Source organism: Impatiens glandulifera, chromosome 4 (assembly GCF_907164915.1).
Source record: "Impatiens glandulifera chromosome 4, dImpGla2.1, whole genome shotgun sequence".
In the NCBI taxonomy this organism is placed as follows: Eukaryota; Viridiplantae; Streptophyta; class Magnoliopsida; order Ericales; family Balsaminaceae; genus Impatiens; species Impatiens glandulifera.
The window spans coordinates 3,668,250-3,682,127 of record NC_061865.1 but is presented as its reverse complement, the minus strand read 5'-3'; the positions used below and the strand labels follow the sequence as shown (position 1 = coordinate 3,682,127).

General features: G+C 32.0%; 3 protein-coding genes across 3 annotated transcripts; 2 read left to right on the top strand and 1 right to left on the bottom strand.

Moving 5' to 3' along the window:
* The first annotated feature begins 1,198 nt into the window (after positions 1-1,198).
* On the top strand, positions 1,199-1,563 carry LOC124934473. The gene has a single exon (XM_047475011.1). The coding sequence runs from the start codon at positions 1,199-1,201 to the stop codon at positions 1,442-1,444; it is 246 nt and encodes an 81-aa protein (XP_047330967.1). The 3' UTR covers positions 1,445-1,563.
* Positions 1,564-3,007: 1,444 nt separating this feature from the next.
* LOC124934472 (pyruvate dehydrogenase E1 component subunit beta-like) lies at positions 3,008-4,594 on the top strand. The gene is made up of 4 exons (XM_047475009.1): positions 3,008-3,110; positions 3,163-3,299; positions 3,377-3,411; positions 3,501-4,594. The coding sequence occupies exons 1-4, from the start codon at positions 3,008-3,010 to the stop codon at positions 4,471-4,473; spliced, it is 1,248 nt and encodes a 415-aa protein (XP_047330965.1). The 3' UTR covers positions 4,474-4,594.
* Positions 4,595-6,143: 1,549 nt separating this feature from the next.
* On the bottom strand, positions 6,144-13,453 carry LOC124933696 (cullin-4). The gene is made up of 17 exons (XM_047474137.1): positions 12,986-13,453; positions 10,985-11,100; positions 10,559-10,905; positions 10,017-10,197; positions 9,688-9,810; positions 9,309-9,596; positions 8,957-9,082; positions 8,420-8,521; positions 8,273-8,326; positions 7,948-8,054; positions 7,791-7,851; positions 7,571-7,702; positions 7,234-7,371; positions 7,007-7,087; positions 6,819-6,899; positions 6,642-6,722; positions 6,144-6,478 (listed from the first exon to the last, which is right to left on the bottom strand). The coding sequence occupies exons 1-17, from the start codon at positions 13,365-13,367 to the stop codon at positions 6,365-6,367; spliced, it is 2,514 nt and encodes an 837-aa protein (XP_047330093.1). The 5' UTR covers positions 13,368-13,453; the 3' UTR covers positions 6,144-6,364.
* Between the last annotated feature and the right edge of the window lie 425 nt (positions 13,454-13,878).

Sequence of the window (13,878 nt, the reverse complement as noted above, 5' to 3'; positions counted from 1 at the left end):
TTCAAATTAATAGGAACTCGCAGCAACCTTACGTCGTCGTCGTCGAGGACCAGATCAATATTAAGAGTTTATGGATCAACCATTTCTATTTGCATCGGAATAACAAGCTTTTGCATTTTATATTCATTAAATTTCATTCCGGCTGAACAAAGAGACACTAAGACTAACATTCCTAAGGTTTTCTTAAAAAGTGGTATTTTGTTTTACCAACTCTTCATTACAGGCCTTGAATTTTCACTTATCTCCTCTCTTGTAAGATGGGCGGTGGATGGTTTTCAACCATTTTTAACTAGAGCTGTGCGTAATTTTTGTTTTTTGAGTGCAACATTGGCCATTGTTAATTTGGTATGTTTGGTCTACATTTATTTATTTAATTAAAGACTTTTAATTCTTTTCTAAATCTTATTATATTTATAATAATGTTTTACTATAGACAATTGTATTATCGCACCATTTATTATAATTATATATATATATATATTTAATTTTAGAGTAAGGATGTTTATAATCTAATCATCTAACAACATACACTATATTAATTCATTATCAAAATTGGTAATGGTTACACAAAATATAATTAAAATTTAATAATAGAAATTGATCATCTTTCACACTTAGACTAAAAATGAAATGGAACAATTAATTAAGTACGTAGACCGCAAATAAACTTAACCATTTAACCAGATCACACATAACTTGTCGTCTGACCCATGAACTTAAGGTTAATGTCTAATGTTATATGTGTTTGAGGAGATAGTGTGATGATTCATATACTATGTGAGTGTAAATTTGAATAAGTTATATGTGTATGAAAGAATATTGTAAATTGTAATATTAATATATATGTGTACAAATTTGAGTGTGTTATTTGAGAAATTATAAAGACTTAAATTGGTAATGATGTTGGTGTAAATTTGAGTGAATTATATATGTGAGAACTATTTCAAACAAAATTCAAAATTTAAATATTTTATTAGCTTATAGACAACTTATTTTTACGCTCAAATAATTAAAATAAGTGCAATGTGTATTTAGCGTTCGGACGTTTCCACATCGATCGGCTCGAAAAATGTGAAATTTTGAGTATGATGAACATTTTCAACGAAAAGACTTTACAAAGGCGATTCATTAAATGAAAATGAAACGCAACTTTTTTCATAAAACATGATATTTGCAAAAACTAATTAATTGGTTCATAATGTCCAAAATATCTAAGAAGCATGAAATTACACAATATTGTTTTTTCTTGGGAAATTTCTATTGTATTGATCAGCAAGGTAAAATTATCCTTCAAGATGCAGTTGAGTATCGAAACACTAGAAGGTTATCTACTTCTCCTATGGAACAAAGGGGTCTTGGTCTTATACTAATTCCTGCTTCTATCAGGAAAACTTGTCATGTTGATTGCTCCATTGAAGAACAATTATCACTTCTGTCGGTTTAAGAGAAGTGGAATACTTACTAAGAATCTGTGTCTTTGTTGCTTGTAGTGAAAACATTCCTTGGAATTGATTGATTTTCATGATATGAATTATGAAGTGGAAACTATTATTGGTTAGTTTTGATTGTGGTATTTCTGAAGTTGAATATTGATTGTCGAAAGTCTTGTTTTTGCAGTTGTTAGATTGAAGAGAATGTTTGTAAAGAACATCCTCAGTTCAATCAATTTAGATATATGACTTGTGCACTTAGAATTAGGGTTTGATGTAAGCTGGCCTAGGATTACTTGAACCATTACTAACCCTAATAATAAACCATAAGTCTATTAATATGAGTAAATATTTTAATGCTTACAATTAGTTCATTAACTTTTGTTTTTGCATTTTACCCTTTTTTTGACCTTCATAGGTGTAATCTTTGAAGAAATCTTTTTAGACCCTTGTTGAAATGGATCTTGATTCTTGAATGGTTGCTAATTTGATTCATTTTAGACTTTTGTTGAAATGGATTAGAAGTGGTGATCCTTCTTATAAATGGTTCTTTAACATACCAAGACAAAATTTAACCTTTCAATGTAACTTAAAATACAAATACTTTACTTAATAATCGAATGTCTCAATGCTACTAAATATATATTTATTTTGTCTGAGAGATTATACTAATTTTCTCCAAGAATAATCTCACCACAATAAAATATAATACTTTTAACTTTTCTTAAAATAATGTAAGTGACAATTTTTTATTTAAGATGTCAAATGTATTTAGTTTAATTAATTCAACTACCGAGTTGCATATTCAAAATTAAATTGCAAAATTATGTCAAAAAAAATTGAAATAACTAAATAAAAATTTATATATCAAATAATATTACATATTTACAATAATTCTATTAAAAAAAAATTAAACAAACTTTAATTTTTTTAGGGTGACTCCAAAATTCCGTAACGATTACAAGTAGAGCAAGTTCAACCAACCGGTTTGAATAAAGTACTAAACTATGTTAAAGAATTTCAACAAAATATTATGGGCAGCAATACAATTTGTTTTTGATGGAAATATGTTAGTGATGTCATTGATAAATGATTATCTAACTATAATTAAAAAAGTGATAAATCGATAAAAATATAATGGGAGAATACAATACCTATAATACCTATAAGAGAGTCTCCAATTAAAAGATCCGATCTAACTCCAAATTTGGTAACTTCGACTCCTCGGTTAAGAGGGGACACGAATAATAACTCGAAAATTTATCACCAACACAATCGGAGACAACCACTGAGAATTTTATTTGAATTATAAAAATTCGGGATGAAAAATCCGATCCAATTAAATAAGATGCTGAATCGAACTAAACATAACAACAACTCAAGTCTGATCGGTATAAATAGAAACGATACACACTTTTCAAAAAAAAAAAATTATATGGAAAACCGTTTGTGTATGTGATATTTCCTAGCTCTCATCGTAACTGTGTGGCGGTTATTCTCCCTCTTTCATTCAAACGCCAGTAACTTCTATTTCGCTCTCTACTGGTTGAAGAAGAAGCTCGCGTTTTCGATCAAAAATGGCTGTCGTCTCCCAAGGAATTAGACCTGCAACAGCTCTCATATCTGCTAACGCCGTCGATTCCAAGAGATTTCACTTCGCATCTTCAAAATCTACTTCAGGTTTCATTTCATCTCGATACAGAATTAGGTTTCTGTTTATAATCACTTATAGTTCGTTTCATTGAGTCTCTCATTCTTATTGTTGCCGTAGAAGCCAGAGGAATTGTCTGTTTAGTTAGATCTGATGGAAAATCAAACGCTAGAGTTCGAAAACCTCATCTTCATAGTCATATCTCTAATGCAGTGACAGTTAATTCCTCCATCATTCTTCTATTTCGCATTGTCTCCGTGTTATTTGAACTGATTTTGGTTTATTCTCATTGTAGACGAAAAATGATGATAAAACTGCTTCAAAACCAGGGTAAAACAATATTGTGACCTAATTTGATTTTGAGATGATCCTATTACACTGATAATATGTAATCAATTTGATAATTTCTCCAATCTCAGACACGAACTTCTACTTTTCGAAGCTCTACGCGAAGGACTCGAGGAGGAAATGGACAGAGATCCTAATGTATGCGTAATGGGAGAAGATGTAGGTCACTACGGTGGATCATACAAAGTTACAAGAGGCTTAGCAGATAAATTCGGCGATCTTAGGGTTCTAGACACACCAATTGCCGAAAATTCCTTCACAGGAATGGCAATTGGTGCAGCCATGACAGGTCTACGGCCAGTAGTAGAAGGAATGAACATGGGATTCCTACTCTTAGCATTCAATCAAATATCAAACAATTGTGGCATGCTACATTACACTTCAGGCGGTCAATTCAAGATCCCAATCGTGATTCGTGGTCCAGGAGGCGTTGGTCGTCAGCTCGGGGCTGAACATTCACAACGTTTAGAATCATATTTCCAATCAATCCCGGGTATACAAATGGTAGCATGTTCAACACCTTACAATGCAAAAGGGTTAATGAAAGCTGCTATAAGAAGTGAGAATCCTGTTATACTTTTCGAACATGTTTTGTTATACAATTTGAAGGAAAGAATTCCAGATGAAGAATACGTATTGAATCTTGAGGAAGCTGAGATTGTAAGGCAAGGTGGTGATGTGACGATTCTGACTTATTCGAGGATGAGATATCATGTAATGCAGGCGGTTAAGATGGTTGTGAATGATGGGTATGATCCTGAGGTTATTGATATTAGATCGTTGAAACCGTTTGATTTGTATAGGATTGGGAATTCGGTTAAGAAAACGCATAAGGTTTTGATTGTGGAGGAATGTATGAGAACGGGTGGGATTGGGGCGAGTTTGACAGCTGCGATAAATGAGAATTTTAATGATTATTTGGATGCGCCGATTGTTTGTTTGTCGTCGCAGGATGTTCCTACGCCTTATGCGGCGACGTTGGAGGATTTGACGGTTGTTCAGCCTTCTCAGATTGTTTCTGCTGTTAAGATGTTATGTAGGTAAAAATTGTGTTATAACTTATAACTCACTTTTGTTAGTTTATATCATTGGTAATGTGTAGTTTCTTTTGCACATTTTTTACATAAAATTTTGAACAAAAGAAAAATCACATTTTATTGGTATCCTATTAAACTCAAAAACTCGTTTCTAAACCAAAAGAATGTTTTTAGAATATTCATTTCTTATACAAATTTTTTAACTTTATTAATATTATTTATATATTTATCAATTTTACATATTTAATCTCAATCTTTTTTATTCATTTAATATGAAAATAAAATAAAATATATATCAATAATTCATAAGCAACAAAATAATTCAATAATACATTTGAATAAACAAACATTATTACTTAATTTTAATGTATTTTATGTTTATTGGTATCCTTTCTAATTTATAAAATTTAAGTTATCAAATATAATTTAAAAATATAAAATAAATTATAAAATATAAAATAAATTAGATGAAATTTCAAGTATAATTATACATTAAAAAAAATTATAACTTTTTTATATTAAAAGTAAAAAAATATAAGTTGAAGGATTATTTATATGTACATAAATTAAAATTAAAAATTATTAAAAAAAAAGTCAATTTGTAACGAGCGTATATATGCGTTTTTTTAGAGAGTGAAATTTCATTATGCAATTGCGTTTTCAGACCGGTTAAAGCATAATTTGCTGATTCGTTTGCGTTTGCCGACAGATGGAGATCGCTATGACCAAGACGTTTTCAGACCGGTTAAAGCATAATTTGCTGATTCGTTTGCGTTTGCCGACAGATGGAGATCGCTATGACCAAGACGTCAAAATAAAATAATTTATATATTTATAATTATAAATTATCAAAATATCACGTACTAAACAAAAATAATAATAACATTCAAAATATAACATATATATATATATATATATATATTAATTAATTAAGTTTGATAATAAAATCTTTTAAAAATGTTTGGAGCTCAAAAAAGTCAATATTAACTGTAGAACTAGACTCTGTTTAATTTATAAGAAATACAATGTAACTACACTTTAACTTAAATGTTGAATAATAAATGTACTTAAAACATTATATATATTATAGAAAGTATTTAAATAGAGGTTATTTTCATGAATTTGAATCTTTTTCTAAAATATTTTTTAAAAGTATTAATGATTTTTGGAAGAATATAAATGTCAACAAAAAGATCATACCAATTTATATATTATACACAAAATATAAACTAAAAATCTTAACTAATCTAATAGTTAAAACAATAATAAAATAAAATATTAAGGTTCAATTCTTAGTAACTGAAATGTGTTTATAAATTTTTACTAAAGAACTGGTTAATATATACATTTTCATCTAAATTAATACCCAATAAAATATTTAAAATACAAATATTTTTTAAAATAATTAAAAAATATAAATAAACTCATCCAAACATATTTCTTTTCAAATATATAATCTCAGAACATATTTACACAACAAAAGAAACTTAGTTTTAAATGAAATAGTTATTGCTCCTTTCTATTACATATTATTATTATAGGGTGTTTTATATTACGGTTTGAAAAGCAACACATAATTAAAACTCATAAAGCAAGCATGAAAATTCCAAAAATTATTCAAATAGGCTTAAATTTATCAAAGAAGGCTACAAAATGCAAACTAAAAAATAAAAATGATTTGAAAAACAATAGTATCAATAGTAGTAGAAAAACCTGCAAAAAGTAGTGAGTCTTCTTCTTCGTCGTCGCTATACAGTAATAAGATTTGAAACACGACAACTTTCATACATCTCATGAAGAAGGCACAAGCAGTGATTTCCCGCCGCACCCTTTTTACATTGAAGAAAATATGTAATGAAATGTTGTGTAAAGAAAACGAAAACAAAAGACACGATGATTCAGGCAAGATAGTTATATATTTGTGGATTGTTCTTGTCTCGCTCAAGGTACTCCCTGTCGATCAGGCTCTCGATCCTCTTCTTCAAGTCAGTCGGTTTTATTGGGAACTTCAGCTGTTATTTTACCAAAACCAACCGTATAAATAAATATCGCTCTCTCTATTCACTAAGCAAATAAAATTGAAATTTAAGTAGTTATAATGGCTATTATCGAGTCTTGTGATCAAACTAAGCCTAAGTTGCGAAAGCAAGATGAGGTCCCCAAAAAAAATGCTACCTGTTGGAAGAGTTCGGTTATCAATAGGGTGTGACTCAAAACCTTTCTCGTCTTCATTATTCTAACAATGGCTGCATCGACCTGCAAGTGTCGAAACGAAAACAAAAAGTGGAATCAAAGTTATATATCTACTTCTTTCACCCTTCATCTATTCTATGCTCAAAAGACAATTTTAACCTGATATTGGCGATCCTGAAACACTCTCTCAGTAGTACTCGTGTTCTCTTCCACTGTTTCCTTCATTTGTATAGCATTAACCTACAACCAATGACAAGCAGGGCGATAATAATAAACATAATCAAGCCGATCAAAATTGCCAAAGCAAGATAAAAAGAAGTTATAGTGCTTCCCCGCGATGCTCATACCTTTATACGATAAAGTGGAGCAGTAAACGCATCATTAAATGCAAACGAGTCATCATCTTCAACATCTCTTCCTTTTGGAGTCTGCCAGAATAAAGAAAAAATCCCTCAACAATGGATGAGATTATGTTTAAAAACTAAACTTAGTCATGGACAAATTCAAAAAAATGTTTCTCGTCTGGGATCCAGATACAAAAACATCAATTATAAATGTTTTTTAGCCAGCCTACCTTCAGAAGGACACGAACTTTTCCACATGCAAGAGACTGCAGAGTTCTCCTAAGCTCCTTATCCTCAATGCCAGAAGCATCCTTAATATCTTGGAGGCTTAGATTTTCAGCATCGTTGAAAAGCATCAAGACAACAGTCTAAGACATTCGAGAGAGAGTGGATCGTAAGGCGTGTGATAAAACCGAAAATTAAGTGATAATAGCTGAATACTGAATTTTAAGTGTTAAATTAGCGTTAGTGTCTGAAAAATAAATGAAAATATATAAAGTTGAGTTGATAAATGTAGAACTAATGTGGGGAAAATACTGAAAAGACTATTTTACCCTTAAAACTAACCTGAAATAGAGAAACGGCCAGCTCCTTTCTTCCTTTAGGGTAATTAGCTTTTAGGACGCATTGACCTAACGAATTTTGCCACATCAACCTTCTCCCACTATACTTACTCAGATAGAATTCTCTGAAGATGTCCTGAATCCAATTGTCGAAGAAAAAGTCAAGATAACATATTGTGCGCATCAGATAAAGTCAAAGTCAGTCTTTAGTAATGGCTATATACCTGATAAACATTCAGCTCCCTAGGAAGCCGAACATCCATTGGTGGATACGTTGGCCAATAACTGTATTCCACCCACCAAAAAGCTTTTAAAATTGGATTTCCCAATAGAATTACGAGTGCCTTAAACTAATTACAATAAACGGGACAGAAACCGTACCCAGTTGTCAATACATGAACACTCATCTCGATTCCTGAAGGAAGTTTTGTCCTGGCTTGAGAAGATTGCTTAAATGATTCATTTATCTCTTTTGACAATTCAATATCCTGTAAATAAAATTATTGTCAAACAAGAATAATTCCTAGTAAATGAAAATTTTCAGGTCAGCAACAGATTGGAATACAAATCAACAATGAATGCGTGATAAAAATAATATTAATAAAATTGAAAAATAAATATTTAAATAATTAGTGTGTTATTGGACATTGGTATCATAAAATTGATTTGGTAGCAATTGATTCGATATAGGCTGCTCAACCATTACCTTGAACATCCCCTCAAGTTTGTTGGTAAACTGACTGCCACACTCTGTTTTTAACTATAACAAGAAAAAATAAAAATAAATAAGTTATTGTAAAGACAAAGCTTTTGGTAAGAGTAAAACTGACAATGTTATAAATGAAGTATTCACCTTAGATATCATGGACTTCTCGGCATCAATAGAAGCACTCTTACCCAACAGAAGTCTTTTGGCAAGATCCTTCTTGTAAAATGCTTCAAACACATCCTTACCCTGAACAAATAAGTGGAAAAAAGTTAGTATATTCCTCTAACTCATTAATCTTGAATCAAATATATAACATTTGCACCACTATCACCACCTCATGTGAACTTAAGAAGGAACCTTTCAATATCATCTAGAGATTGTTTGATGTAGTTTTTAATTTTTTTTCAAATAAACCAAGGTTTTTGGAAAAAAAAAATTGCTGTTTGATTGGATTATTTGGGTTAAATGACTAAAATATCCATTATATTTAATATTCAAAATGTTATAATAATAAGTATAAGGGATTATTAATAATGGTTATTTTGGATTAAATCCAAACAAGGACAATCAATTAACATAAATGCAAGCAATAACCAGAAAATGAAACATAATATTTTTTGGGAAAGAAAGAAAAATGTGATATTACTAATCTGATACAAAGTTTTTGGTTATCAAACTTACTTGTATAAACCTAAAGAGAACCAACACTTTGTCAAGCATGCCCTCCAATTCTTCTTCAGATGTACCCTTATTTCCAGCACGAAGTTTCTCATCCAGAAACTTGGCAATTAGCTCAGCAGGTCGATTCTGTGTAAGCCACAGCAACTCATTTTTAGAGAGTGGGGAACTAGAAAATGGATGTGGTGAATGAAAGACAACTCAGAAGTGCTAAGATATTATATATATTTATATAAACATGACTAAATATAAAGACAAAAAGGGAAATATATAGACATGGCTACAATTGTAAAGTTGCAAGAACTTTGCATCTTCTAGAGAATAAAACTATAATCTAGCCAGAGGTGTTGCTGACCTGTCGGAGATTAATCAGATGTTCAAATGCATCCTTTATAGTGTTGCAGAAAGCATCATTCTTGGCAAAACTTTCCTCCCATATTGTGTCAAGAGATGCCTTAAATTCTAAGAGACAAAAAACCATATCTTTGTCTTTTTCATCATCCATGACCATGCTTTGACCGGCCTTACGAATGTATGAACTAATTCCTTGCCTCAGCGATTCAAGGGCATTTACCCTTGAAAAAAGCATGTACATTCTTTTTAAATCCTCAATACGTTTACCATCCATCAGCAACATAAAACCCTGGAGAATCCAGATATTTGATTAACTCCTTATCAAAGATAATATATATTAATACACCAACACTACGTAAACACGACACTAAAGAACCCACCTTATCAAGAATTGCAGATATATGGCGTTCAAGGAGTTGTCTTTCTGCAGTTGCTACCAATGGCTTTCTTGTACTGGCATCAAGGTAAAGTAAACATCGTTCATGTTCTTCTTGCAGCCTCATCTGTTAAGAGAATGTTATCCTCATATCATTTACAGAAAGAAGTAAAATTAATATAAGTCCACCATAAGTAATTATTGCCCACATTCCCTTTTCACAAGAATCTGCCCTTTTCAATAGAACCGAGAAAGAGTTGTAGAAAAAGTATCACAAACTCAATTTAAATGTTGCAAAGTTGAACATAGTTTTGTGGGGTATGAAAACCATACCTCTACATGCTTCAAGTAATCTGGAACATCGGATTGCTGCATGTACTGTGCACCTTCAGCTGCATAAAATTCAGATGTGCTCTCAAGGAATGGTTTCTCAAAGCTTTCTGAATAGACTCCTAAGGCTGTGAACATCTTCAAAAGATGGTTGAGGAGGGTTTTATCAACTGCTTCTCCATGTCTGAGAAACCCAAGAAAAATATCGCAATGCAAATTATAACACAAAACAATATATGTAAAGCTCATTTAAATCTGAAATTTAGATTTTTTTAATTAATAAAAGATAGTGTCATTTTATTGAGCAGAACATCCTATAATGTTTTTTAAACTAAACTAATGATTTAAAATGCATTTACAAAAATATAAAAAATCTAGTGTCCAAGTAATGAAGTGATTGGGTGAACAATTCGACAAGAACTTAGTAAATGTCTAGATGATTTTATTCTTCCAGTTTAGAACTGGAAAGCCCATATGAATTGCTGTCAGAAAAATTACATCCTAACAGTTTTAGTCATTCAAAACTCTGAAAAAATTTCGGTTACCTTTCGCTATCAATCATTTTTAGAAGTCCAAATACTGTTTTGTGTTCAACCTCCGAGGCTAGAAAAAGATGTTTACGGAAAAGTTGCAAGCCCATGTCCCACAGTGAACGAATACTTGGGGTTTGTTTGACATATGTTCTATCGAGATACAAAGCTATACTACGAATCATCAGCATTTGGTCGCAGAAGTCCTGCCAGCATTTCTCTACAAGTGATAAGAAAACACTTGAATCTTCACTTCGTCCCACCAAAGATTGTAGAGCAGAAGATATGTGCGATTCACATTCTTTCTCAATCCGCTGATAGAGGCTTCCTCCCATCTTGTGAAGGCAAAGATCATTAACAGCCTAAACACAATACATAAGTTATTTAGAATCTGGAAAGACCATGAAATCCTCTACATGTAAAAATAGACTAAGAGTAAACCTGATAAAGCTTCTCCAAGTCACAGGAATCAGGTTGCTTCAGAAATATAGCACTAATGGCACACTTAAGAGTTGCCCATGTGTTCTCTTCGAAGTTGGTCGGAAGTATAGGTTTAGCTTCAAAAGAAAGAGATATAGGATATGTAACAATGTGAGAGATAAGACCAATAAATCATTTAATAGAGCTCTCTTTGAGAAAGAAAGCCAAAACAAATGCATGAATCAACCAAAAAGCATGTGGATTTTTTTTATATATTTATGCTCTTACTTACTATACAGCTCACTTACGATATACAAAGAGTTCCCTGAATGGACAAAGTCCCATGGATTCTAAATGGATACACATAAACACTAAATTTTATGTGAGCAATTGCAAGGTCATCTTGGGCAACAGTAAAATAACATTTAGAAACATGAAGTATGATCAAATTCAGAATCTAACCTAGTTGGATGAGAGTTTTTCTTCAAGACGTGAAACATATTTGGATCCTCAAATTATTACTTATAATTCTATTTTTCCTTCCTGCTAGTGAGCGGAAAAAGTAAGAGAAAACTGTAGTTATCTTCGCTTGATCTCTTCTTATTCCCCCAGATTCTATACAGTAAAAAAAATCAAGACAAACACTTCCCAGTACTGATACATTATTTTTCATCTCTTTGTTTATATTCTTCAGTGTACAAAATTGGAACCATCCCTCAAGTGGAATGAACAAAGCCAATAATTACTTGTAGGTAAAAGGCTGCAGCATTGGAAATTTTTACAACATCTATGTCCACTTGTCTCAAGAGAATCTCTTTTTTTGGGTAGAACTAGAAATGGGTCCAAGAAATACTTGCACTTTTCAACAGTCCTTTTTTATATTGCTTCTAATAATATACACAGTAGACCTAATTTATACATGTTTTGGGTATTGGGAACTCAAGCAACTCATGAATCTGATCAAGAGTTATAGAGGGTCTAAATAGCAAGCTTTGAACATTAATGAAATATATCAATTATATCACTTGTGACCAACCAGCACCTGAAATCTTTGGTGCATTAGAAATTAGTCCTTTGGCAATTACCAATTCCATATTTGAAATATGTTTACTTAGTCCTTATTCCTGATGTTGAGTCAATAATGCAGGTTGGCTATTAAGTACCTAGTTCTCAGTTTAAGCACTCAAGTAGCAAGGAAATTTGCAAAAGGTCCTTTTCCACATCACTTTCTTAATAGACAGGTAAATATAAACAGGATCTTGAATTCAGATTCAGAAAATTTTGCCAAATCTGCTGATGATGTCCTCAATAATGGACCATTTTGCTTCAAGCAGCCATTAGAAACAGTAGTACAATTAGTTGAATACAACACTTTATATGTATTATGTAGTGCTTGCTTATTCAGTAATAAAGAGACTAACTTAGTATTCCAGCTGACAGTAGTTTTATTTCACATGAACCACTATTGTTACTCGTGGAGCTTTTTATCACTCATGAAAATCCATAGCAAATTCCATATAATTCATGTTTATCGATGTTGTCACACTTACAATGCCCAGATTAGTATCAAACATTACTAGAGATCTTCCAGTCCCTAAGAAGATTTCACTGTAACCAAAGTTGCTAGTTGTTAACTCTTCATAATATACTGGATATCCCTGCTAACAAACCTATATCTATCACATCATATGAAACTAAGCTTTTGAGAACAGGATAAATATTAAACAGACAATAAAGAAAACCCAACAAATAATGAAAAGTCTCCAGAACCCTAGAGGACTATATATATATCACTCTCTTACTATGAAGATATAATAACCACTTGAGAGCAAAACCTAAAGTTCATCCATCAGAAACAAGATTCAAGCGAATACATCTGTTCATCCAAAGCATTAGATTCAACTTCAATAACAGATTAATCATTTCAGCTCATCATATAATAAAGCCTAAAAGACGTGGAATCTGAAGACTTAAACTTGGGTACAAATGCATAAAAGAAAGAAGGAAAGGGATCAATCGAACCTTTCAAAAGCTTGATAACTAGCTTCTTAGCGGGTTGAGGAGGGGTGGCCTTCTTGCGAGATAAATTAGAGGTAACGCCGGCAGTTGTTGTTGTTCGTCCGATAGCGGAAGAAGAGTCCATGGTTGCGGGATCCTCAATTATGGAAGAAGGGTCTTCAGAATCGGAGGCGGCATCGAAGTGAAGAGTGGTTTGTTTATTGTTGTCGAGGTTCGAAGAAGCGACGGCCTGGGATTTGGCCTTCTTCATGGACCGAAAATGAGTACCTTCTGCTGTTGCTCCTCCTCCTCCTCCTCCGGCGCTGCTTACGCCGCCGACGCTGGTGGTTCCTTTAGTGGTGGAGGTGGTATCGTAGGCAGAGCGCTTTTTGCTGGGCTGAGACATATGAATGCTATCAGCAACTCATTGTCAGAACGCCCCAAAACGCGAAATACAACCCTTCTCTTGCTTGCTTGCTTGCCCTGGGAGAGAGAAAGTCTATAAGATTAAGATACACATTTATTTATTCACCTTTTAAATCCTAATCAAGCAAAAATAAATTACCATTTTTCTAAAGTTATCATTTTTATTTTAATACAAATAATTTTATTTTTTTTAAATTAGGGATTATTTATATGGAAATTAATTAATTTATTTATTTTTATTTAAACTATTTTATTTAGATTAACTTATTAATATTAATATAACTATATAAAGTCGAATCGTTATTTGTAGGGCTGTCAAAGCTCGACTTGAGTTTGACTTTGACCAAGTTCGAGACGAGCTCGAGCCGGTTCGTTTAATATTCGAGTCGCGCTCGAGCTCATATAATATTTGTTCAAGAACTTGTCGAGTTTTTTATAATATATTTTTTTATTTATTTTAATATTAAATTCTAAAATTGAAAATAAATATT

Bases quoted from the DNA above. Each gene is read 5' to 3' on its own strand.
- LOC124934473 (XM_047475011.1), top strand. From the start codon at position 1,199: ATGTCCAAAATATCTAAGAAGCATGAAATTACACAATATTGTTTTTTC.
- LOC124934472 (XM_047475009.1), top strand. From the start codon at position 3,008: ATGGCTGTCGTCTCCCAAGGAATTAGACCTGCAACAGCTCTCATATCT. The intron at 3,111-3,162 runs GTTTCATTTCAT...AATCACTTATAG, and splicing joins ATCTTCAAAATCTACTTCAG to TTCGTTTCATTGAGTCTCTC. The intron at 3,300-3,376 runs GTTAATTCCTCC...TTCTCATTGTAG, and splicing joins ATATCTCTAATGCAGTGACA to ACGAAAAATGATGATAAAAC.
- LOC124933696 (XM_047474137.1), bottom strand. From the start codon at position 13,367: ATGTCTCAGCCCAGCAAAAAGCGCTCTGCCTACGATACCACCTCCACC. The intron at 9,811-10,016 runs GTATGGTTTTCA...TTCTCTTAACAG, and splicing joins ATTACTTGAAGCATGTAGAG to ATGAGGCTGCAAGAAGAACA. The intron at 7,088-7,233 runs GTAGGCTGGCTA...TTATTCTGGCAG, and splicing joins AAGTTCGTGTCCTTCTGAAG to ACTCCAAAAGGAAGAGATGT.